This window comes from Schistocerca americana, chromosome 2 (genome assembly GCF_021461395.2).
Source record: "Schistocerca americana isolate TAMUIC-IGC-003095 chromosome 2, iqSchAmer2.1, whole genome shotgun sequence".
Taxonomy (NCBI): Eukaryota; Metazoa; Arthropoda; class Insecta; order Orthoptera; family Acrididae; genus Schistocerca; species Schistocerca americana.
In genome coordinates this window covers 2,316,365-2,341,428 of record NC_060120.1, presented here as the reverse complement: position 1 = coordinate 2,341,428, position 25,064 = coordinate 2,316,365, and the positions used below count along the sequence as shown (strand labels likewise).

The window sequence follows — 25,064 nt, the reverse complement described above, 5'->3', positions numbered from 1 at the left end:
TCTGTTCGCACTAGAAACAGTTGTTAGAAGCGACGAAATACACAAAATCTAGGGATTAGGTAGATGTAGAGAAAAGAATCCCTCTGTTAGCTGAGGTTCAAACAGAATTTATAGTTCCAAGAGGGATACACATTACAATTATTTTCTAGTTTATTAATGTTCCAGAGATTTCAAAGCGAGCGCATAGGTAACAATGATCTCTGTGCTATCTTGATGTCGAAATCCAGCTGTCTGTACGTCCCTGCCAAAGATTTTCCTATTTATTTTCTTGCCTAATTACAGCACGGCTGTCACGAAATATCACGAGAAAGCAAAATGAAATTAGTTTCTGATTCTGCTCCCATCGTATACTGATATAAAGTTCAGTGCCAGTAATATGCAAAGAATTCTTTATCACATGCAGACCAATGGCAGTTTTCTCGCGGAGTATGCAAATAACAAGAAGCTGGAGGCACGGTGAAGTTCCATGTGCTAAGATCAGAGATCTACATCCAGGTAGTGTGATGGTCACTGACAGGTAATGCTCATGAAAAGATGATAATGACAAAGGTGAATTTTGGACAATCTATAACATCGTCATTAAGGCGAATACAAAGGATTGCGAGACAAGTATTATTGCAACCAACAAAATTATTAAAACATGATTGCTTGGCTGACCATTATATATGTTTCACATCCCATAAGAAATACGTACCAGTGCACACACGACGGTTGAGTGAAAGATGTGACTGCAGCAAAAACGAAACAAGGTTAGGGATGAGGTGGCGAGAGACAGTTCACCCAACGTTATGGGACAAGAATAAGGCAAGAAAACAGCAGGGGCCGTTTCAAAGGAAGCATCACAACATTCGTCTTAAGTGATCTACGGGATCCGCGGAGAACTTATGCCTCCATGGCTGGGTGGAGATTTAATCCTACTTCGTAATATTTAAAATCGAGAGCCTTAACCAATAGGCCGCATCACTTATTACACTCTTTGAGATTTAACTGAAGTCTAGTTTGCAGTATCCTCATTCCTCCAGATTAAAGACGAACAGAGAAAGCAAGCAAACACGGAACTACCTCGGACTATACTGCCTTCGCGAGTGGTTTTTTTTCCGCAAAGTTATTAGGGCTTATGTCGCAGTGCAAATTTTACAGGTTAGTGCAAGTCTTTCATTACTTGATTCGTGGTACTTTAGACATACCTGGCCATTCAGCTCGTCTGTGGTCTTTCTTACGTTGATCACTATATTCTTCGTTTTCACGAGCACGTGCTTCATTTAAAACTACACATATATCTCTTTTGTAGGAAAGTTACACTGTATATTGCAGCAAAATTGTTTTTTTTTTTTTTTGCAATGTCTGGAGAACTGCCTAGAAATATAATGAAAAGAAAAGTACTGGTGAACTAGTCCGAATGAGTTATTGATTTATCAGTAAATAGATTCGATTAGCCTACGCGCAGACGGATACGTAAATTTCTTGTGCACATCGTGCATTGTTAGACAGGGAGAGGAAATGTTCTTTTTCTAAAGTGGTACGAGATACAGAACGCTGTTTGTGTACCGTGCTGAGTCTCGAGACAGACTGAGAACAATGTTACGAATACGTTACCCTTACATGGTATTTCCTTTGGCGGGCGGTTTTCTCCCCAGCAGTTGATTTGAACCCGTCTCAAAAATTGGCTCGGATCTACACTTGACCCCAGCTCTTCTTCATTGTGTGGAACTCTGTTCTTACCATACTCCATTCCTACTCAATTTCGTTTCTGCTAATATTTTCCGATGATGTAACCATGGAAGTGTCTCGTAATTGGTAAGTATTTTTTTCATTACTAAAAAGATGTGAATTTCGTTTTCTTACAGTCAAACTCACATAAAACCTAAAACTGTTCTACTTGAGAGAGGAAGTGAACTTCTTATCCAAGATCACTTGTAAACTACCTTTATTGTCGATTACCGGTTTCGTTAAGGATGGTTACAATCTTCAAATTTTGAGAAAAGGTTATTACATGTCTCCTGTACCAGAGGTACAAATACTCTTTCTAAACCATTGCCAGGTATGTGGGGGACGAGATGAACTGCATACCTGACAGTGGATTAGAAAGAGTATTTGTACAGCTAGAAAAGGAGACACGTAACAACCTTTTATCGAGAACCGAAGACGGTAGCATTGCTTACCGAAACAGATGTTCGACAATAAAGACTGTTTACAAGTGATCTTGGATAAGACGTTCACCTTCTCTCAAGTAATTATTGCTGATCACCCCTTACTACTGATGATGAGTAAACTAATGAAAATGTTTTTTTTTTTTTGGCTGTCTTGTGAAGGTCGTTTTCGTAATCTAATCAGAGACCACTGTTATTGTGCAATTGCACATTTATGTTGCATCCCGCTCGTTACGACTTACCACTTGTCAGTTATCTTTTCTCATTTTGCTATCAGTAGGAGACCAGTCGTCTTGAGTCAACAGGGATTACCAAACGTTTCTAGTAAAACTCCGCATTTAATATTATATATTTCGAACAAATCTTGTGGTTCACTTTTAATTCACATTAGCGATGTAGAGCGTAATTATTAACCATAAATGAGACGCACTGGCGAGGTGCCAAGTGATGGTTCTATTATTTCGTAATAGGTCCTGCCTGGCATTGATGTGCAAACAGTGAATGAACATGAGCGGCCCGCATTTCTCGCTCTCTAAGACCAAGTGTATGTAGTTATTTGTTGAGAGAGGATTGTGAAAATGTATTTGCATGGAAGCTACGCCATTTGCTTCATATTCTTGTATTTATCTCAAGTAACCTACCGAAAAATAGAAATATGTGCACTTAAGTAGAATGATGATTGAGTGCAGTAACACTGACTGAAAAATCTTAGTTTTCAAACAATGTCCAGATATATGTCAGGGGGCAAACACTTGGGGTTTCTGCTCTGAAAAGATGCCAAGGTATTGGAAGTATTTCTTTCAATATTTGCAAACATTTCTGGAGCATTATGGAGACTCTTTTTTGGTGGAACGATTTACTGTTTTAACAGCATTAGACATAGCGTGAAATGCATTAAGCAGTGACACAACACGTGTCGACAATCATATTGAAACTTCAGACAAAATTGAGAAATCAGCTACATTTTTCTGCGATATCTGCCAAGAAAATGGTATTGTCATATTCATTCCTATGTAAACGTCATAGAATGAGGTTGACACAGTGCTATTCCAGAAGACCTCGTATCAGCTTCGATATAAAAGTAGTTTTTGTTTGCCAAAAGTTTCATAGCGAGCAATGACTTGAGTTCTGCCACGATACCTTATATTTCACGACGTATTTTACGTGGCTAAGAAAATATATAGTTCTATTAAAAATAAAAATTAAATCTTCCGTATCACCATAGATAAATGATATCGAATGTTAACGACTGACTGCGTATAGGGATTTTCGGAAACTTTCTTCCGTTTGCGGATCAGTTTATGAAATATTAATAACATCTATGTAAAATGGCGTTGTTTAAAATGGAAAGTATCCGGTGCAGGTGTCAACCGTTCAAAATTTTCTGACCAGAATTTTTCTCCTTTGTAATATTTTTAATTGTATGGAAAAAAAAGGAAATGCTGCCTTAATGATTAAGTGAGTGAGTTATGTTTTTTATTTCTGCTTTCGGATACAATCTGAACATTCCACGGCACTATAATCGGTTTCTACCAGCCAGTGGTCATCTTCAGACTGACATCAAATAAAAAGAGGAAACGAAGAATCATTTATAACCTACATAACGACAAGAAAGAATGAAACCATACGTAAAGGAACATACTGCGAGAGGTTTCCGTTGCGTTCTCAACTCTAATGATTGCAGCAATAGATAAGGGTCGAGGTTTCGTAGGCAGAGTGAATCCTCTCGTTATCTACTAATACATGTCTATAGTTGCGAAAGGACTATCTACTCCGGCAGGATTTATAGTTAACGTTCCTTAGAGTAACATGATATTATTTTTCAACAATTTTTAGAAACAAAAATAAATATAAAAACAGTTATGAAGTTTTAGCATTTATAACATGGAGTGAGGAGGGATAGTGACGTTTGAATAGCGTTTCATAGGCATGTGAGGTGACACTTAATGGTCAGGAGTAATAATTGTAGGAATGATCGTAGAAGGGTAGAAAAAGAGGAGAAACACACTGCCGAGAGCCCGAGTGACCGCCTTTCGTAGCGCGGACCGCTGCGAGACGCGCAGGAAGAGAGTCAGTGCGGTTCTGGAAGCTCCAGGTGGGGATGTGCAGCCATGCCGACTCCAGCTGCTCCAGGCCGCTCGGCTGAGGATCCACAGTGTCAACACCCCGATCGAGGTGGTCCCACAGATTCACTAATGGATTTAGATCTGGCGAGTATGGCGGCCAGGGGAGTTGCGTAAACTCATCCTGAAGCACTTAGAACCACACATGTACGCTGTGTGCTGTATGAGGCGTTGCGTTGTTCTGCTGGTAGATGACATCGTTCTGAGGAAAAAAGATTCATTTGGGGGGGGGGGGGTGAAGGATGATCCCTAAGGATATGTGTATACTTATGTTGGTCTATTGTTTTGTGTCGTCTCGTTGTCACTGCAGGCTTGTACCACGGGAAGCAAGGGAGGATGCTGTCTGGTGGCCGGTATCCTCTTTCCAGTACACAACTACACGTGTATCTTAACAGGGTTCTTTATTAATTGGAACAAAAAGTTACTTATCTTGAGCTAGTCCATGTGGCATAAACTGTTCTGTAATAGTCCCAGTTAGCCTCACTGCTGGTGAAGTACGCATCCACTAAGGTCTTTGGCCCCTCTCCTGATAGGCGCAGTGCTTGCGCCTACTATCTGACTTATGGCAACCTCTTTGCCAGCCTGCGTGCTGGTGACAGCTTACACCAGCACGTATTGTGTCTTCGACAATGAGGTCACCCGGGGAATGATATGGAAACATTCCCTAGACCATAACACTCCCTGCTCTGGCCTGGATTCTCCCGCAGTTTATTGCAGGGTGTTCGGTTTCGAATGTTTCACAGCGCACACACCAGCTGCCATGTCCGATGGAGGATAAGACGCGATCCATCTGAAAAGGCCACATGTTGCCACTCAGTGGCCTTCCTGTGCAAATTCCAGCCTTCGTCGCTGATGAACACAAGTCAGCATCGGTGAATGAAGCAGGTGCCTGATGCAGAGGCGTATACACAGCAACGTTAGCTGAACGGTCGTTCATTAATCTGGGCGATCTGTTGCTCATCAGCTGCACATCTGTTGGCCCGCACACATGTCCCTAGCTGTCATTCAAGCCTGTCACCTATGGTTTCGTTGTGCACCACAGTCTGTGTGTGGTTATTTCACGTTGACGTCGAATATAGGCGTGATCACTTTAATGCGACTGGACCGTGTAATTAGTTGCATTAGTGTTCGTTGGTAAAAATGAGCACGACTTACAGGGTATTTGTGAGGGTGCGTAGCTATCAGGGCAGCATTACCTGGTGGCACGGCCGGTCTCAGAGGTCAGCGTGCAACAGCCGGATACTGTAGCGTAGCCACTGTACATAGCGGGATGTCAGGGAGGTGACGCAACCGATGTCAGCTGAGCAGTTCGTTGTAAGTATTGAATCAGGTGCCGGGCAGGGAACTCCTTCTCTTTGTTCAGCAAGTCATTAGGTCCTTTTCTGCTTGAAACATAAATCTTAATTTCTTCTGAAGTCACTTAGTGTCTCCATTTTTCCTTCACTCGTAAATCCTGAATAGAGCCAATATCATGATTCTCCGTTGCAAAATGTGAACCTAGGGCTGTTTTATCATTTCAGTAGCATTGTTCTTTCAATGGTAACTGGAGAAAACTTCATAAGAGAAGATCGCTGTAAAAGTATTTTTGGATGATTGGTTTCGACTCAGCTATGCTGTCATCTTATTCTTTAAAATTTTTACAATATATTGTCTCATCGGTGTTCAAAATGGCTCTGAGCACTATGAGACTTAACATTTGAGGTCATCAGTCCCCTAGAACTTAGAACTACTTAAACCTAACTAACCTAAGGACATCACACACATCCATGCCCGAGGCAGGATTCGAACCTGCGACCGTAGCGGTCGCGTGGTTCCAGACTGAAGCGCCTCGAACCGCTCGATCACAGCGGCCGGCTCTCATCGGTGTTGCAACTCGGTACACATTGTATATGCGCCAGCTGTTGGTGAACAAGAACGCTTATAATACCTATTTATCTTTATGTTCATACATAATAATTTTATATTTGACATGCCGACGTGTAATGATGTTCATGGTATGGGGAAGTGCATATGTATCTGATGCAACACTGATGGATAACATATTGTAAAAATTTAAAGCATAAGATCCAATAATGAGCGAATAGCTCTGTCGAAACCGGTCATTCAAAAACGTTTTTTTTTTTTTTGTGATCCTGGCTTTTGAGGTTTTCTTCAACTGTCTTACACTGCAGACTGACAATGTCAGGAACATAAGTTCTTCAAATAGCGGTGCCTGACACCCAGTTCACGTCCTCTGCAGCCAGGTCAGCTGTGATGAAATTCTGCCCCAACAGAAGTGCACCAAAAATGCAGCGCCACCTAGATGTCAGCGTGGACCGCACATGGGTTTTTATTAAGGAACATAGATCCAACTAACTATCTTTCCCTTCTGTCTCTATTGTTGTAGTATACTTAATTATTACTCATATGCAGTAATGTCCGTATTTAATTTAGCCACATCGTCTTGTGTCTATGAACCATTCCCCCCTCCCCCTCATCCCTACTCCATCTCGATTTAATTGCTAGTTTTAATGAATGGAACTATAAAATCTTTTGTAGTAGATATTCCTTTCCTTCATCGGTATACAAACAGGTGATTACACTCCGTCAACAAAACATCGACGTCTACCTACTGTTAGCTTCAGTGTAGTTGGCGATGCGGTAGAAACCGCTTGCAGCAGGTGCCTTTATGTACGATTTTATTCTTTCTCACCATTATGAAGATAGTACTTGGCAGATCTTGCAGATTCTATAGCGTTTCTTTGTTTCCTCTTTTTATCCATTGACAGTCTGATGAGGACCGCCTGCTGCTCGAAATTGGCTACGACACTGTGAAATGCTCATACGATCGTGATGTAAAACATAAAAACTATGATTTTTAGTTGGATTGTCAGTAAGCGTTGAGGGGTGATATATCAACAGATTGCAGCAAGCTATGCAGCTGCTGCACTGGAAGCGGCCGGAGTCGGTGCCGTTCCCGAGCGTCCAGACACGCTACGTGGGACGGAGACCCCTGGAAGGAGCCAGTGGCGGCTCCCCGCCCACCTACGTCATCCAGGAGGTGACCGACTACCGGCAGGAGGAAGCCATGCGCCTCATGGCCGACGTCTTCTTACGCGAGGAACCCCTCACTGCAGCGTTTGGCATAAGAGACGACCCAGAGGTATGTTACACCAATGTCTCGGGTAGTGATATCAGTTTCTGATATTTTTTCCTATTTCAGATAAGGTTGCACTGTAGACAATATCTTACGTAGTCATTTGCGTTTTGTGGTTTCAATGTAAATTCGTTCAGCATCACAATTAGACGCAGCTGCTTGGTAAGCAGTAGCAGCGCCTTTCACGCAGACAACAACGACGTGTCAACGCACGGATCCTAGGAGACACCGAAAGTGTTGGGGCGGCCCTCTGGATGCACGTTTTCACAAATAATCGAGTAGGTTTTTGAGTTTGGAACCAAACAACAACCACTTCACTGAGTGGCATCTCACGTGTACTCAGCGAGACATAGGTCAGCCGACCTGGGGAGCCACACCAGCGTCTGCACGTTTGTCAAATGTTTTCAAACATGAAGTAATCTACTAGCAAAGTGCACCAACTGCTACGAGTTTCATAGGAATTCCGTCCCACACTTATCACAGTGAACCTCTTGCTGTTGTTTTGTCTTAAGCATTCTGAAAATTGAAAAGCTCATTTGTCGCTTCTTTTGACAAAGTATCACCAGCAGTAAAATTGTAATCATTAAGAGTAAATGATACGTTTCGTTCCTTAGGTTTTTATAGATTGAATTACATTTTTGAGTAAGAACGACACATTTGAGATTTCGCTGTCAGCGATTTGTGTTCTTTGTTCTATCTTTTGATCACTACTACTTCTCCTTTCGGTTCCATGTCACGAAAAGCTGAAATCGAACTTGCACCGCAGTCAGTTATGTTTTATCATTTCTGCGTAGACCAGTTATGCTGGCAACTGACGCCGCGAATATGTTCGTGATAACTCCTTCACCATCAACTAATGCCTGAAGATGGCGCACGGAATCGTCGAAACTGGTAGCTACACAATGAATAAGATTATAAGCACGGCTGTAGGCGCTTGATTTTCTACCAATACGTTACTGAAAAGGAGGTCTGCTAAAAAAATTTCCTCTGCCCTTTCTTTATGATGTTCAGGTCACTGTCGGTTCATCTGGATGTTAGTCGAATGGTTCACATGGCTCTGAGCACTGTGGGACTTAACTTCTGAGGTCATCAGTCACCTACAACTGAGAACTACGTAAACCTAACTAACCTAACGACATCACACACATCCATGCCCGAGGCAGGATTCGAACTTGCGACCGTAGCGGTCGCGCGGTTCCAGACTGAAGCGCCTAGAACCGCTCGGCCACACCGGCCGGCGGATATTAGTCGTACTACCTTTAGACCCAAGCCCTCATTACAGAAGTGGGAATAAAACTAATTTGCTACACTGTACTTCAGACAATTCAGTACCCAGCCAGCCGGCCGATGTGGCCGAGCGGTTCTAGGCGCTTCAGTCCGGAACCGCGCAGCTGTTACGGTCGCAGGTTCGAATCCTGCCTCGGGCATGGATGTGTGTGATGTCCTTAGGTCAGTTAGGTTTAAGTAGTTCTAAGTTCTAGGGGACTGATGACGTCAGATGTTAAGTCCCACAGTGCTCAGAGCCATTTGAACCATCAGTGCCCAGCCAATGTGGCGGCGGTGAGTGCCGCCACTTCTTTGAAGTATGAGCATCACAAGCGCAAGCCAGAACATATGAGCTGTGAAAACGTGTTCTTCCTGCTGCTGGTGTAATAGAATTGGCAACATTGTGGAATACGTTTGGCAAGCATGTGATAGTCAACTTGCCGCGCGGGGTAGCCGTGCGGTCCAGGGCGCCTTACCATGCTTGATGCGGTGATGCGGCTTTCCTCCCCCCGCCCCGTCGGAGGTTCGAGTCCTCCCTCGGGCATGGATGTGTGTGTTGTCCTTAGCGTAAGTTAGTTTAAGTTACGTTAAGTAGTGTGTAAGAGTATGGACCGAGGACCTCAGCAGTTTGGTCCCATATAACTTACCACAAAGTTCCCATTTTTTGTTGTCGACTTGCTTCCTGGAGTAGCACAGAATTATACAAGTAAATTCAATTGCTATTTTCTTGTAATTTCCATTACATAATGTGGATGATTCTCAGTTAATATGTAACACTGGATTATCAAATTCAAGATTTTTATTGATTGGCGACTCCATGGAGTGTTGTGTGCACCACGACCAAATAGTGGATAGAATTGGAAGGAAAATCAGCATTGGCCGTATTTTGTTGTTTAATTGTCAGCAAAACCGATTTTCAGTCACTTAGTGACCATCCTCAGTGCTGTAATATACAATTAAAATTGGTAGGCAATGGTATCAAGCTATAACCGCAAGCTTAGAGCGACCACATGCTGGTTTTCCTTCCAGTTCTATCGAAGGTTTTATTCCAAGACGGTGATTCCACACATAATCTACAACTACCCCTCATACTTTACATAGTGAAATATGTGTTATAAATCAGTAAGGCAACGAGAATGCAGTGCAGGGAACACTGGCTCGTTAGCTAAGCAGAAATGTACGGCCCTTGTGCAGCAGAACTGGAGACGTAGATAACCTGTCAGCTTTTTACCCCTATTTCACTGAGCTATGATGTGCCAGGTAGAAAAATGGGATGAAATATTAACTTATCCTCTTAATTCTTCTCAAAAAGAAAGAAGAAAGAGTAGGGTGTCATATCGCGTCGAGAACAGAGAGCAAGCTCGGATTGTTTCAAGAATGCGGAAGGGTGTAGGCCACAACCTTTTCGAGTAACCATCCTGCCATTTGCCTGGAGCTATTAGGGAAATTACGGAAAACCTAAATATGGATGGCTGGACACAGGTTTGAACGGCGTCCTCCCAAACGTGAGTCCAGTGTGCTAACCGCTGCACCATCCCGCTCGGGATAAGTCTTCTTGCAGCATCAGTTTAGTTCCACTTAGATCTACGCTGGGGTGCAAACATCATAGGTAAGCGATACGCACGTGTACAGGTGGCGGTAGCGCTGCGTACGAGTCGTATAAAAGGGCGGACCTGTCGCTGGCAGCAGCGCCTCTCGTGGCCTCGTGACCGTACCGGTCGGACCTCAGAAGACTGGGAAACCCAGTTCTCCAGAGTGAAAGAGGCAGATGACTCCCGACTTCAGTTGGTAAGAACTGATGGTAACGTCCGAGAGTGGCGCAAACCCGAGTCATGGACTCAAGGTGTCAAGAAGACACTGTACAGGGCTATTACAAATGATTGAAGCGATTTCATAAATTCACTGTAGCTCCATTCATTGACATATGGTCACGACACACTACAGATACGTAGAAAAACTCATAACGTTTTGTTCGGCTGAAGCCGCACTTCAGGTTTCTGCCGCCAGAGCCATCGAGAGCGCAGTGAGACAAAATGGCGACAGGAGCCGAGAAAGCGTATGTCGTGCTTGAAATGCACTCACATCAGTCAGTCATAACAGTGCAACGACACTTCAGGACGAAGTTCACGAAAGATCCACCAACTGCTAACTCCATTCGGCGATGGTATGCGCAGTTTAAAGCTTCTGGATGCCTCTGTAAGGGGAAATCAACGGGTCGGCCTGCAGTGAGCGAAGAAACGGTTGAACGCGTGCGGGCTAGTTTCACGCGTAGCCCGCGGAAGTCGACGAATAAAGCAAGCAGGGAGCTAAACGTACCACAGCCGACGGTCTGGTAAATCTTACGGAAAAGGCTAAAGCACAAGCCTTACCGTTTACAATTGCTACAAGCCCTGACACCGGTGGCAAAGTCAAACGCTTTGAATTTTCGTCGCGGTTGCAACACCTCATCGAAGAGGATGCGTTCAGTGCGAAACTTGTTTTCAGTGATGAAGCAACATTTTTTCTTAATGGTGAAGTGAACAGACACAATGTGCGAATCTGAGCGGTACAGAATCCTCACGCATTCGTGCAGCAAATTCGTAAGTCACCAAAAGTTAACTTGTTTTGTGCAATCTCACGGTTTCTGCGAAAAAAAAAAAACGTTACAGGACTCGTGTATCTGGACATGCTGGAAAATTGGCTCATGCCACAACTGGAGACCGACAGCGCCGACTTCATCTTTCAACGGGATGATGCTCCACCGCACTTCCATCATGGTGTTCGGCATTTCTTAAATAGGAGATTGGAAAACCGATGGATCGGTCGTGGTGGAGATCATGATCAGCAATTCATGTCAAGGCCTCCACGCTCTCCCAACTTAAGCCCATGCGATTTCTTTCTGTGGGGTTATGTGAAATATTCAGTGTTTAAACCTCCTCTACGAATAAACGTGCCAGAACTGCGAGCTCGCATCAACGATGCTTTCGAACTCATTGATGGGGACATGCTGCGCCGAGTGTGGGAGGAACTTGATTATCGGCTTGATGTCTGCCGAACCAGTAAAGGGGCACATATCGAACATTTGTGAATGCCTAAAAAAACTTTTTGAGTTTTTGTATGTGTGTGCAAAGCATTGTGAAAATATCTCAAATAATAAAGTTATTGTAGAGCTGTGAAATCGCTTCAATCATTTGTAATAACCCTGTATAAGCTGGTGATACTTCGTAGTGGTGTGGGCTGTGTTTACATGGAATGGACTGGGTCCTCTGCTCCAACTAAACCGATCAGTGACTGGAAATGCTTATGTTCGGCCACTTGAATACCATTTGCAGCCATTCTGCGGCTTCACGTTCTCAGATAACGATGAAATTTTTACGGATTCCAGTGAGCCGTGTCACCGGGCCACTACTGTTGGCGATTTGTTAGAAGAACATTCTGGACAGTTCGAGCGAATGATTTTGCCACTCACCAAACATTTATGGGACATAATTGAGAGGTCAGTTTGTGCACAAACTCCTGCAACCGACAACACTCTAGCAACTACGGACGGCTGCAGAGGCGGCAGGGCGCAGTATGTTTGCAGGGAACTTGTAACGACTTGTCGAGTCCATGCTACAAGTTGCTGCACGATGCTGGGCAAAAGGAGGCATCCCGTGACTTGTCATCTCAGTGTAAAGCTAAACAAAAAAAAAAAAAAAAAAACAAGAAACTGCGATATGGTGTGCTAGTTAATACTTACATCTTTCTGCTTATATTGACAAAATTTTTAATTTTTTTTTTGTGAATACATAATTTGACTGACTTACAAATGGCAATCGATAATTTGTTCAAAATGGTTCAAATGGCTCTGAGCACTATGGGACTCAACATCTGAGGTCATCAGTCCCGTAGAACTTAGAACTCCAGGTAACACAGACATTATCTGATACAGGTTGTTATTTGGATGTAATGACGTGCAGAACGCATGGTTATGTTAAGAGTCTATAAACGGTGGGATCAAGTCCCGTTAACTAATGCCTTAAGGCGGATCTGGTTTTCTTCGCTGTTTCCTCCGTCGATATTATGAGCACTGTCTGACTTCAGCGTCTGTTCTGCAGGCACTCGAGGAGATACGTTTGATGTGGCAAGTGCTGCTGTCCCAGCGAGTGAGCGTCTGCGCCGTGCTGGAGCGTCCAGACGGGAGTGCGGGTCCGCTGGTTGCCGTCAACATCCTGATGGTCAGCACGCCGGGCGCGAACCCCACGGTGAGTCCTGCCGCGGGCACCGCACTGCACGTCTGCCCCAGTACACGTCGAGAGGCACCAAGAGAACGCCTCCTGACTGCTTCCCCACGCGTGTCTAAGAGCAAAGCATCGGTGATGGTCTTGGAGCGGTTTTTCCGGAGGCTGCACTTGCATACTATTTTAGCTGGAGTCTCGGAGTTGCTGCAGTTGGATCTACATCTACACATCTACATATATACTCCGCTAACCACCAAGCAGTGTGTGGCGGAGGGCAGTATTCGCACCAAAGTCGTATTTCCGCCCCTTCTGTTCCACTAGTGGATCGCGTGACGGAAAAACGACTGTCTGAACGCCTCAGTACGAGCTCTAATTTCCCTTATCTTTGAATGGTGATCATTGCGCGATATGAATGTTAGTGGTAATAATATGTGCTCTACACCCTCGGTGAAGATCGGATTTTGGAATTTAGTGAGCAGCCCCTTCCGTTTAGCACTTCGTCTATCTCCAAGTGTGTCCCACTTCATGCTTTCTATGAGATTTGTAACGCTCTCGCGATGATTAAATGTACCAGTCGCGTCGCGAATCTTGCCGCTCTTCTTTGAACTTCCTGAATCTCTTGAATTAGACCCAATTGGTAAGGGTCCCGTACAGACGAACAATACTCTAAGACCGGACGAACTAAAGTATTGTAAACAATTTCCTTAGTTGAAGGACTGCATCGCTTCAGGATTCTACCAATAAACCGGAATCTTACCCGTTACTTGTGTAATCTGATCGTTCCATTTGATATCATTTCGAACAGGGAGCGAAAGTATTTCGAACAGTATACCTCAGCGGTCTCGGGGTAGAATTGCTTCCTCAACTCCGACAAATAATGTAAGAAATCGATTGGACTTCAAATTAGTTTTTATTATGCTACAGGTATTGATAAGTAAGTGTCATGTGACTAGGGCCTCCCACCGGGCAGACCGTTCGCCGGGTGCAAGACTTTCGATTTAATCTATATTCTGTATGACGAATACTCACTACGAACTCATAAAATTCCGACCATAAGATTATTACCCACGAGATACTGATATCAAAATCGTTTTTGTTGAAATGTATGTGAGACCTTATGGGACTTAACTGCTAAGGTCATCAGTCCCTAAGCTTAACCACTACTTAACCTAAATTACCCTAAGGACGAACACACACACCCATGCCCGAGGGAGGACTCGAACCTCCGCCGGGACCAGCCGCACAGTCCATGACTGCAGCGCCTTAGACCGCTCGGAAAATCGTTTTTCAAATGGGTTATGACCTTTATGATTCCGCAGTAGTATTTCTAAATGATTTCTGCTGCCTTTACTCTCCTTAAGTTAATACATTGCTAGACAAGTCTTAATTTAAAAAAATAATAATTTTACCTCTAGAATAATTTACAAATTGTTGCGTTAACCCTGCAACAGATATCCGTAGCTAAATTTAAGTGGCCTGCTTGCACACTGCCTACAAACTCTTCGCAAGGCAATTACTCTAAAACAACAACAATCGTTTATTGAAATAAACTTGTCCGGAAAGGCCTCGGAAGACCCAACGGTACCGACCGACCGCCGTTTCATCCTGAGCCAACAGATGTCGTTGGACGCGGATATGGGGGAGCATGTGGTCACCACACAGCTCTCCAGGCCGTTATCCGTTGTCGTGACCGGAGTCTCAACTTGTATCAAACAAGTACAGGGCTATTACAAATGACTGAAGCGATTTCATAAATTCACTGTAGTTCCATTCATTGACATATGGTCACGACACACTACAGATACATAGAAAAACTCATAAAGTTTTGTTCGGCTGAAGCCGCACTTCAGGTTTCTGCTGCCAGAGCGATCGAGAGCGCAGTGAGACAAAATGGCGACAGGAGCCGGGAAAGCGTATGTCGTGCTTGAAATGCACTCACATCAGTCAGTCATAACAGTGCAACGACACTTCAGGACGAAGTTCACGAAAGATCCACCAACTGCTAACTCCATTCGGCGATGGTATGCGCAGTTTAAAGCTTCTGGATGCCTCTGTAAGGGGAAATCAACGGGTCGGCCTGCAGTGAGCGAAGAAACGGTTGAACGCGTGCGGGCTAGTTTCACGCGTAGCCCGCGGAAGTCGACGAATAAATTGGCTCATGCCACAACTGGAGACCGACAGCGCCGACTTCATCTTTCAACCGGATGGTGCTCCACCGCACTTCCATCATGATGTTCGGTATTTCTTAAACAGGAGATTGGAAAACCGATGGATCGGTCGTGGTGGAGATCATGATCAGCAATTCATGTCATGGCCTCCACGCTCTCCCGACTTAACCCCATGCGATTTCTTTCTGTGGGGTTATGTGAAAGATTCAGTGTTTAAACCTCCTCTACCAAGAAACGTGCCAGAACTGTGAGCTCGCATCAACGATGCTTTCGAACTCATTGATGGGGACATGCTGACCCGAGTGTGGGAGGAAGTTGATTGTCGGCTTGATGTCTGCCGAATCACTAAAGGGGCACATAACGAACATTTGTGAATGCCTAAAAAAACTTTTTGAGTTTTTGTATGTGTGTGCAAAGCATTGTGAAAATATCTCAAATAATAAAGTTATTGTAGAGCTGTGAAATCGCTTCAATCATTTGTAATAACCCTGTAGTTCCTCAATTCGCTACAAGGGCTGAGTACACCACAACTGCCAACAGCGCTAGGCAGACCCGTACAGTCACCCATCCAATTGCTAGCCAAGCCCGACAGCGCTTAATTTCGGTGTTCTGACAGGAGCCAGTGGTATCACTGCGGCAAGGTGTTGTCGTTTACTGAAATAAGGTATATCAAAATATACGGAGTTTGGCTTTCGGAGGAGTCGTGGCAGGTGATGTAAAGTTCTGCGCCTAAACTAACTTAAGACATTAGACGATTATTAACCAATCTAATTAAGTTCAGTATGGAGAGAGTTTTAAGTTCACTCTATCAATTGGTAAACACTTTGACTATCACTTTGAATAATGTTAGACACTCGGCATAAGTGTCCGACGACTGGTGTGTCCGACGACTAGCAATCGTCGGCACTGTAGACAACTTGCAGGAAACTGGAGAACTGGAAGCGTTGTTCTGGAACCGCAGGACCTGGCCGATGACAGCCTGGAACTGGGCAATAACTGCCCGAATGCCTGCGTGCGGTCGCTAAAATCATGTGCTCGGCGTGCGAATGTCATCCTGTGACTACATGCACAACACAATTAAAGGATCACTGTTTCGAAACCCCGTTATTGTCTCACATTTCGACGCAGAAGTTTGAAATTAGACTCAAAGGTGCCTACAACCTTCTTCTGTGACGGTGCAGAAGCGTGGTGATCGGTCATGTAATACACGGGCTACGGAATGCTTCAAGAACCAATGTGTCAATACATGCGAGAAAAAAGGCCACGACTCGCAGGTTCATTTGAGATGTGTGTTGGGTTAGTGTCGTCACATTGGCACCAGATTTCACCAGAATTCTGCTCAACCCACCTTGGACGTGTCACACGACGTGGAAGGTCGTCACACCCCTTCTCGCAGACATTTAATCCCTTCTTATGACATCTCTGCTTTGCATGTCAGAACAGTGACGTCCAGTGTTGAAATCTCGCGGTTTTCGTATGGGTGGTCTAGGAAAACATTTCAGACACACCACCCCTCAGAATGGACATGGAAAGGCCTCAGAGGGTAGCATGAAGAACGTCAATGAAATCATCCCTTTCCTTCAGGCATTGGTCCCCACACGCATCACTGTTGAAAACGACGGTTCGGAATGCGATGAGCAAGAGGACAACGTTCGTGACAACCTTCGATACTGCTGACATCATCCGGACGAACAACCCTTCTCTAAGGATAGCGTGGGCCTGCAATCACACACTGAATGTCACTGCACTCCTTTGGAGTGTACCGCAACCAGAAGTTTTGCTCTGTTGAACAGTGTGGAACCACTGGGGACCGTTTGAACGCGATCCGAAGCAGCAGAGAGCGCTCATGCTCTTTCAGCCCTCCTGCGGCACTATTACAGGGGGCGGGGGGAGGGTGGGGTGGGCGACGTTGCCACGTGCGTGAATAAAACGGTAAAGGGTGCCCCTAACCTTCCCTAGTCGAGCGACATCATCAGTGCCACCCGCTCACCTTTGTTGAGCACTTTAAAGATCTACTTGCACAGAGACAAGCAGTGACCAAGTCCCAGGCGCCTGCAGATAGGCTACACTACTACTCTAGCCCCTGACACCTAGCATGCTGAATCAGAGGGTTTTCGGAGGGTTGCACTCTGCCACTGTGTCACCTGTTCTCTCTGTACAGAGGTACAGTTTTACAGTCCTCAGCAAAGGTGGGCAGATGGCCGCGAGGTTGTTGCCATACTTGGGGGCCAGAGAGGGGGGAGGGGTGCCTTAGAAGGATCCTTTTCCGTTTTATTCATGTATGTGTCAATGCCACACCCCAAGTGATCAAGCCAGAGGAGGGCGCGAAACAGGACGGCTCAAAAAGCATAATGCCCCTTCGCTGCTTCGGAACACCTTCAAATTTCGTCGAATGGTTTTTAACGGTCCCTAGTGGCTCCAACCCGTTCAACAGAGCAAAAATTGCGGTTGAATTGCAGTTCAAAGTGAAGCCAATCATTTTCATGGGATTGCGGCCAACGACGTCCTTAGAGAAAGACTGAATCGTCCGTGGGACGTCAGCAGTGTCAGAGATTGTCAAGAACGTCGTCCTGGTACTCATTACACCGCAAACTGTCCTTTTTCACCCCGATATGTGTGGGAGTTAACACCTGAAGGAACACATGGTTTCATTGACGGCCTTTATGCCATCCACTGACGCCTTTTCATGTCGATTTCGAGCGGCGGTCTGCAATGTTTTCCTCAGCCACCTGCAGGAAAACTGTGTGATTTCAACTTGTTCTGAGCTCCGTCACAGAGGCGTCAAGAAAAGGGGTGAAATGTTTGGAAGAGAAAGGGCGTGGCGACCTTCTCATCGTGCGACACGCCCACGGTGGGGTTGGGAAGAATGATCGTGAAATTTGGTGCCGATGTGACGTCATTAAGCCACCTTACTCATCACGTGAACCTCCGAGCTGTGGCCTTTCTTGTCACGTGCCGACACCTTGATATTTGAAGCGTCACTAAGCCCGAGAGTGACGTCACTGGGCCACGCCTCTGCGCCATCACAGGGGAAGGTTTTAGGCACCTCTGAGGCAAATTTCATACTGCGTTGCAGTATGAGGCAATTAAAGAATTTCGGATGTGTGACCCTATAATTGTTTTGCACGGTGTAGTTGTTGGATGCATCAGCGCTCTCTGTGGTGGCGGAAATAATTATTGGCTTCTTAACGGCCTGTTTGAACGCCTTCTGCCGCTGTGTACCGCGGCTAGCACAGACACAGCACAAATTAATAACCATTCAGCACTGAATGTATAATAAGCAGCGTAAGTTAAATCAACTTTCCCGAGTGTAAAAATAGAAACGACGATGCCCCACTCCCCACCCAATAAGGCCCATATCATTTTTTAAGTCTGTTCACCCAGTGAAAGCAGCAGCAAAAACGGCCAAGTCCCTGTAAGACGCTACATTTAAAAAAGCCCCAGCTTCCCAGAATAATGTGTGGAAACTAACAAGAACTGCTATGGAGATAGCCCTGTCGTATGGCTTGGATGCCATAGCTTCTCACGCTCCCTTCCTTGTGAAGGGAGAAGGGTTCCTCTGAGTGGCGTTTGATTATGTCCCCTAGTAGTCTTTTAATCTTGTGACTCTAATACCTTTGCTCTACGTTCCCCTGAAAAGAGCTGTTGCGGCAATTTTGACTATTTATAGTTTATGGTTTTACTGCCTAGTTTATGCTCTCACTTCTGGCCAATATAAGCAGTTATTAACTAGCTATTTCGACCGTTCCAGCTGCACAAGAAAATTTGTTTCTGTGTTTTACGTTTGAATAGTTGACCACTACGCATCATAAAGCGCAGGATGTCTAGCTATTGTAAGACGGATCTACATCTGGCATTTGTGTTTTGGAAGCTGGTCTTCAACTGTTGTAAGATAGAGCACATATGACCGTTGATGTAACCATACATTTTTCTGTTTTATGTTCGACAACTGTCAGAACGTGGCGTACATGTATAAAGCATCTCAAAGCTGCTTTATTTTATTACAGGTCCTAAGCCTTAGGCTGAGGTGCGTAGATTTTCTTCCCCAAAAGTTAACTTTTTGTTAATTTTCCAAACACTCGGCTTGAGTATGACACCATTTATGTTTCGCTTAGCAACTTAAAGCTGCCAGTACATCTCTCCTAGTTTCCACACTCCTCAGAAGCTCTCCTGGATACATTGCTCGACAAGCATTTTTGGGAAAAAGGCAGAGAAATGGGTTAGCCACAGCATAGAGCGATGCAAAACGACGTCTTAGATGACTGGGAATTAGAATTAGGAGGAGAGTACTGGAAATCTTTATCCAACCCATGAGTGTGCAGTTGAAATGGCTCAGATTTAGGAACTTTATTCCATGTGATATTGGCAGTAACTTTTACAAGGCTTCACCACAAATAGTCGGTTAACTCATTGCTGAGTGTCGTGACCCCATTTCTTCTATTATTTCTTAAGTAACTGAATCCTCTGCTAGACTTCTCCAACCACAGCGATCTTCAGCTCCATTTAATACAATGTGAAGTGGTTCACTGGTAATCTTCTCCGCTCGATCCAACAATCTATTTGCTGCTCTTCATGGTCGTCTTCTGCCTTCGATTATGAATTGCAAGATAGTATTTTCATATTATCCCAGTCTCTTCTCAAAATTTACCCAAGGAAATTGAAGTATCTTTGGCTGAAACGTGAAGAAAAACTTCTTGTGATGCCAAGTTCCTCTATAATGGAACACGAAAATAAATCACTACAACGATCCATGTCTCGGAGTTGCACAAGAACACAAGAAACACAAATGATTCCACCAGACGCATCTCCGTTGTTTTGGATACTGTTCGGTTCTGCCAGTGAGCCAAGGATGATTCTTCGTTTTATTTCTTGAACACTCTTCCATATGCTACCGATCAGTGATCCTAGATATACACAATCTTTCACTACGTCTAGAGCCTTTAAGCACCCTGTAAGTCGAATTTGATCTGAACCATGACGATGAATTACCATTAATTTGGTTTTTTTCACGATGAACTCTAGACCGAAACTTCTTTCTGTCCGTGGTACACATAACATCTTCCCTCTACACAATATCTCGAAGGCATCAATTCGGCTCTTGTCACTGGATTTCACGGTGTGATGCTCCTCTGGGAACGAGAAACATTCATTTATAGTTTATATGACATGTTTAAACGAACTGTTATTCTGTGTGCAAAAGAGTACGTAAAAATATTAATTATCTGACTGTGATGCACATAAAAAGCAATATCGATATTGCAGTATAGTCTATGTTTTGAGAACAATGAAACAATAGAAATAGATTTTCAGAATTGTATTACTTTGGTTCGAATCTTCATATGAGAAAGACGTGGATGGAGACGAATGTATGTTGTAACATATTACTCGTAAGTATATGCTGTTATTTACAAACAAACCACTTATTTCAGTAGCGGTAGCATCCCTACATGCGTGAAAATTTAATCGTAAGTTTTTCAGAGATTAATGAGATGCGGTGCAGCGCGAGTTGTAATTTGTATTGTTGGCCGCCATTTGCAAGATGGCAGATTCCTGTTCAAATTACTCCAATATTAAGTGGCGTAAAGAAAAATGGAGAGGGTTTACAAACACTTTCTTGAGTAAACGTACTAAAGTCAAGTTAATTTCGTTCATTTTGGAAAGGGTCGTATCGATAGTAAGACATTCTTGTGCTTGCCGCTCCACGGCTATCTTTTGTTCAAATGACGAGATTTTCACAATTAAGAAAGTTCTCAGCTTTGAACTAATAACAAGCGTACCATGCAGAAGGCGTTTCTCCACGCGAATCATAAATTATTATTCATGTGAAAGGATATTAAATAACAACCTGAGATATTTCTCAATGTAAAACATCAAGGCGCTTCACACCTAGCTGTTCCTAATTTATTTTACGTATATACAGACTTTCGAAAGTGACTTATTTATCGGGCACTTGAATGTGGAAGGCCTTAACAATATCAAAAATAATAATACTCGGTTCTGATAGCAAGTTGTAGTGAAGCGTGTAACCTTATGTGATCTCACGATTTATTATTAACAGCATAAGTATACACTCACACATACACACACAAACACACGAAAATAAATCACTACAACGATCCATGTCTCGGAGTTGCACAAGAACACAAGAAACACAAATGATTCCACCAGACGCATCTCCGTTGTTTTGGATACTGTTCGGTTCTGCCAGTGAGCCAAGGATGATTCTTCGTTTTATTTCTTGAACACTCTTCCATATGCTACCGATCAGTGATCCTAGATATACACAATCTTTCACTACGTCTAGAGCCTTTAAGCACCCTGTAAGTCGAATTTGATCTGAACCATGACGATGAATTACCATTAATTTGGTTTTTTTCACGATGAACTCTAGACCGAAACTTAAACTAATAGTTTTCACTCTGGACAACAGATCACTAAGTTCTTCCCCACTTGCTGCAATGAGAGCAGTGTCATCTGCAAAGTGTAGGACTGTTGATTTTTCCGTCGCCAATTCGAATTCCAGCACATCAGCCACCCAGTTCTGCCTGATGGAGTACTCTGCATAGAATTTATAGAGCCGAGATGACACTATACATCCATGTCTACACAACCTTGTATAACTCCGTTTGTCACATCGAAAAACTACAAGTATTCACTATGTACCTTTAAGGTTATAGTATGACTGCTACACTGAAGAGCCAAAGAAACAGGTACACTTACCTAATATCGTGTAGGGTCCCCGTGAATACGCAGAAGTATCGCAGCACGACGTGGCGTGGACTCGACTAATGTTGGAAGTAGTGCTGGAGGGAATTGACACCATGAATCCTGCAGAGCTGTCCATAAATACGTAAGAGAACGACGATGTGGAGATGTCTTCTGAACAGCACGTTCCAAGGCAGCTCACGTATGCTGAACAATGTCATGTCTGGGGAGTTTGGTGGCCAGCGAAAGTGTTTGAACTCAGAAGGGTGTCCCTGGAGCCACTCTGTAGCAATTCTGGGCATGTGCCGCATTGTCCTGCTGGAATTGCCCAAGTCCGTCGGAATACTAAATGGACATGAATGGATACAGTGATCAGACAGGATGTTTACGTACGTGGCACCTGTCAGAGTCTTACCTAGGCGTATCAGGGGTCCCATATCACAACAACTGCACACATCGCACACCATTTCAGGTCTCCGCCAGCTAGAACAGTTCCCTGCTGACATGCATGGTTCATGGATTCATGAGGTTGTCTCTAAACCCGCACACGTCTATAGCCTCGATACAATTTAAAACGAGACTCATCCGACCAGGCATCATGTTTCCAGTCACCAACACTCCAAAGTCGGTGTTGGCGGGTCCAGGCGAGGCGTAATGCTTTGTGTTGCGCAGTCATCAAGGGACACGAGTAGGCCTTCAGCTCCGAAAGCCCATGTCGATGACGTTTCGGTGAATGGTTCACACGCTGACACTTGTTGATGACCCAGTATTGAAAACTTCAGCAATTTGCGAGAGGATTGCATTTTTGTCACGTTGAAAGATTTTCTTCGTTGGCCCCGTTTTTGCAGGATCTCTTTCCGTCGGCAGCGATGTCGGAGATTTGATGTTTCAATGGTTTCCTGATATTCACAGTACACTCGTGAAATGGTCGTACAGGAAAATACCCACTTTAACGGTACCTCGGAGATGCTGAGTCCCATCTCACGTGCGCCGGCTATAACACCACGTTCAAACACACTTAAATTTTGATAATCTGCCATTGTAGCAGCAGTAACAGATCTAATAATTGATTTTCTTTAATTAAACTTACGAATTGTCGCCTGAATATGTTACTTATAGCCGGCCGCGGTGGTCTAGCGGTTCTAGGCGCGCAGTCTGGAACCGCGCGACTGCTACGGTCGCAGCTTCGAATCCTGCCTCGGGCATGGATGTGTGTGATGTCATTAGGTTAGTTAGGTTTAAGTAGTTCTAAGTTCTAGGGGACTGATGACCACAGATGTTAAGTCCCATAGTGCTCAGCGCCATTTGAACCATTTTGTTACTTATATTTCATTTTATCTGTTTCTAGTATCGTGTTACAATTTCATGTATTGACTTGTTCCATGTCCATGGAGATGTCTCCTTAATTTGGTCCCATGGAACAATAAATAAATAAATAAAAATAAATAAAAATAAAAATAATTGCGTCTGACACTTTTTGTCTTATGTAGGCTTTGCCGACCACAGGGCTGTTTAAATACCTCTGTATTTGAATACGCATGCCTATACCAGTGTCTCTGGCGCTTCAGTGTAATAGTTTTCACTTCGGAGAACTGATGACTAAGTTTTTCCCCACTTCCTGCAATGTGAGTAATGTCAGCTGCAAAGCCTAGAGTGTTGATTTTCCCGTCGCCAATTCGAATTCCACCGCACAAGCCATCTAATGATGCCCTGATGTCATACTCTGCATAGAATTTATAAAGCTGAGAAGACACTATACAACCTTGACTATACAACCATCCCTGACTCTGTTTCTCACATCTAAAAACTCCAGATATTCAGCTTCCACCTTTAAGGCTGCACTATGACAGTTTAGTAATGATACAGGGTGGTCTGGAGCCTCTAACTCATTGAGCACATGCCACAACTTGTCCCCCATGTTGTCAGTTAAGGAGGTGGTAACAGAGCAGTTCTACTTTTCTGTTTTACAGCCGCAGAGTGAAAGGCTGCGGCGCGTGGTCGGTGTGGTGAGGAAGTTCGAGGCGCTGGTGCAGCCGGACGTGTTCGAGCGCTTCGGCGTGCCGGAGTACCTGTCGGCGGTGGGGCTGGTGGTGGGGCGCGAGCACCGCGGCCAGGGGCTGGGCGAGCAGCTGCTGCGGGCCCGCTGGCCGCTGGGCCGCGCCCTGGGGCTCAGGGCCACCTCCACCATGTTCACGGGGGCCGCGTCGCAGCTGCTGGCGCGCCGCGCCGGCTTCCACACGCTGGCCGAGGCCAGGTACGCCGACCAGGAGGACCCCGCCGTGCGGGCCATCACCAGCGCCAGCTGCATGAAGATCATGGCCGCCGCTCTAGAGTGACCGCTACTGGAACAACGGCGACGTCAAGAACGAGCGCACTTCCCGGTCACAGTCCTTGTGTTTGGCTTGTACGAGGCTGATTCAAAAATTAAATTAATAGCACCTATTACGGACAGGAAGTAATCTCCTCAGTTAAACAAATATACTATTACATATTAATACACTTGCACAAACGTTTATGTCGGTACACTTGAAACGTGCCTCTATGTAATTTTATACGTAATTATCTTGATTTTGGATGTCTTACAACGCGCATGTAATATTTGCATCTACATCTACATGATTACTCTGCTATTCACAATAAAATGCCTGGCAGAGGGTTCAATGGAGCACCTTCGCGCTGTCTCTCTACCGTTCCACTCTCGAACGGCACGCGGGAAAAACGAGCACTTAAATTTTTCTGCGCGAGCCCTGATTTCTCTTAGTTTATCATGATGATCATTTCTCCCTATGTAGGTGGGTGCCAACAGAACGTTTTCGCAATCGGAGGAGAAAACTGGTGATTGAAATTTCGTGAGAAGATCCCGTCGCAACGAAAACCGCCTTTGTTTTAATGATTGCCACTCCAATTCACGTATCATGTCTGTGACACTATCTCCCCTATTTCGCGATAATACAAAACGAGCTGCCCTTCTTTGTACTTTTTCGTGTCATCCGTCAGTCCCACCTGATGCGGATCCCTCACCGCACAGCAGTACTCCAGAATTGGTCGGACAAGCGAAGTGTAAGCAGTCTCTTTGGTAGACCTTTTGCACATTCTAAGTGTTCTGCCTATGAATCGCAGTCTTTGGATTGCTCTACCCACAATATTATCTATGTGATCGTTCCAATTTAGGTTATTTGTAATTATAATCCCTAAGTATTTAGTTGAATTTACAGCCCTCAGATTTGTGTGACTTATCGCGTAATTGAAATTCAGCGGATTTCTTTTAGTACTCATGTGAATAACTTCGCACTTTTCTTTATTCACGGTCAATTGCC

General features: G+C 44.5%; 1 protein-coding gene across 1 annotated transcript in view; it reads left to right on the top strand.

Moving 5' to 3' along the window:
- Positions 1-24,083, top strand: part of LOC124596577 — a 35,288-nt gene extending 11,205 nt beyond the window's left edge. The window contains exons 2-4 of the mRNA XM_047135769.1: positions 7,175-7,415; positions 12,752-12,898; positions 23,718-24,083. Of these exons, the coding sequence (XP_046991725.1) occupies positions 7,175-7,415; positions 12,752-12,898; positions 23,718-24,083 (754 nt within the window). The remainder of the gene's footprint in view (positions 1-7,174; positions 7,416-12,751; positions 12,899-23,717) is intronic.
- The last annotated feature ends 981 nt before the right edge of the window (positions 24,084-25,064 follow it).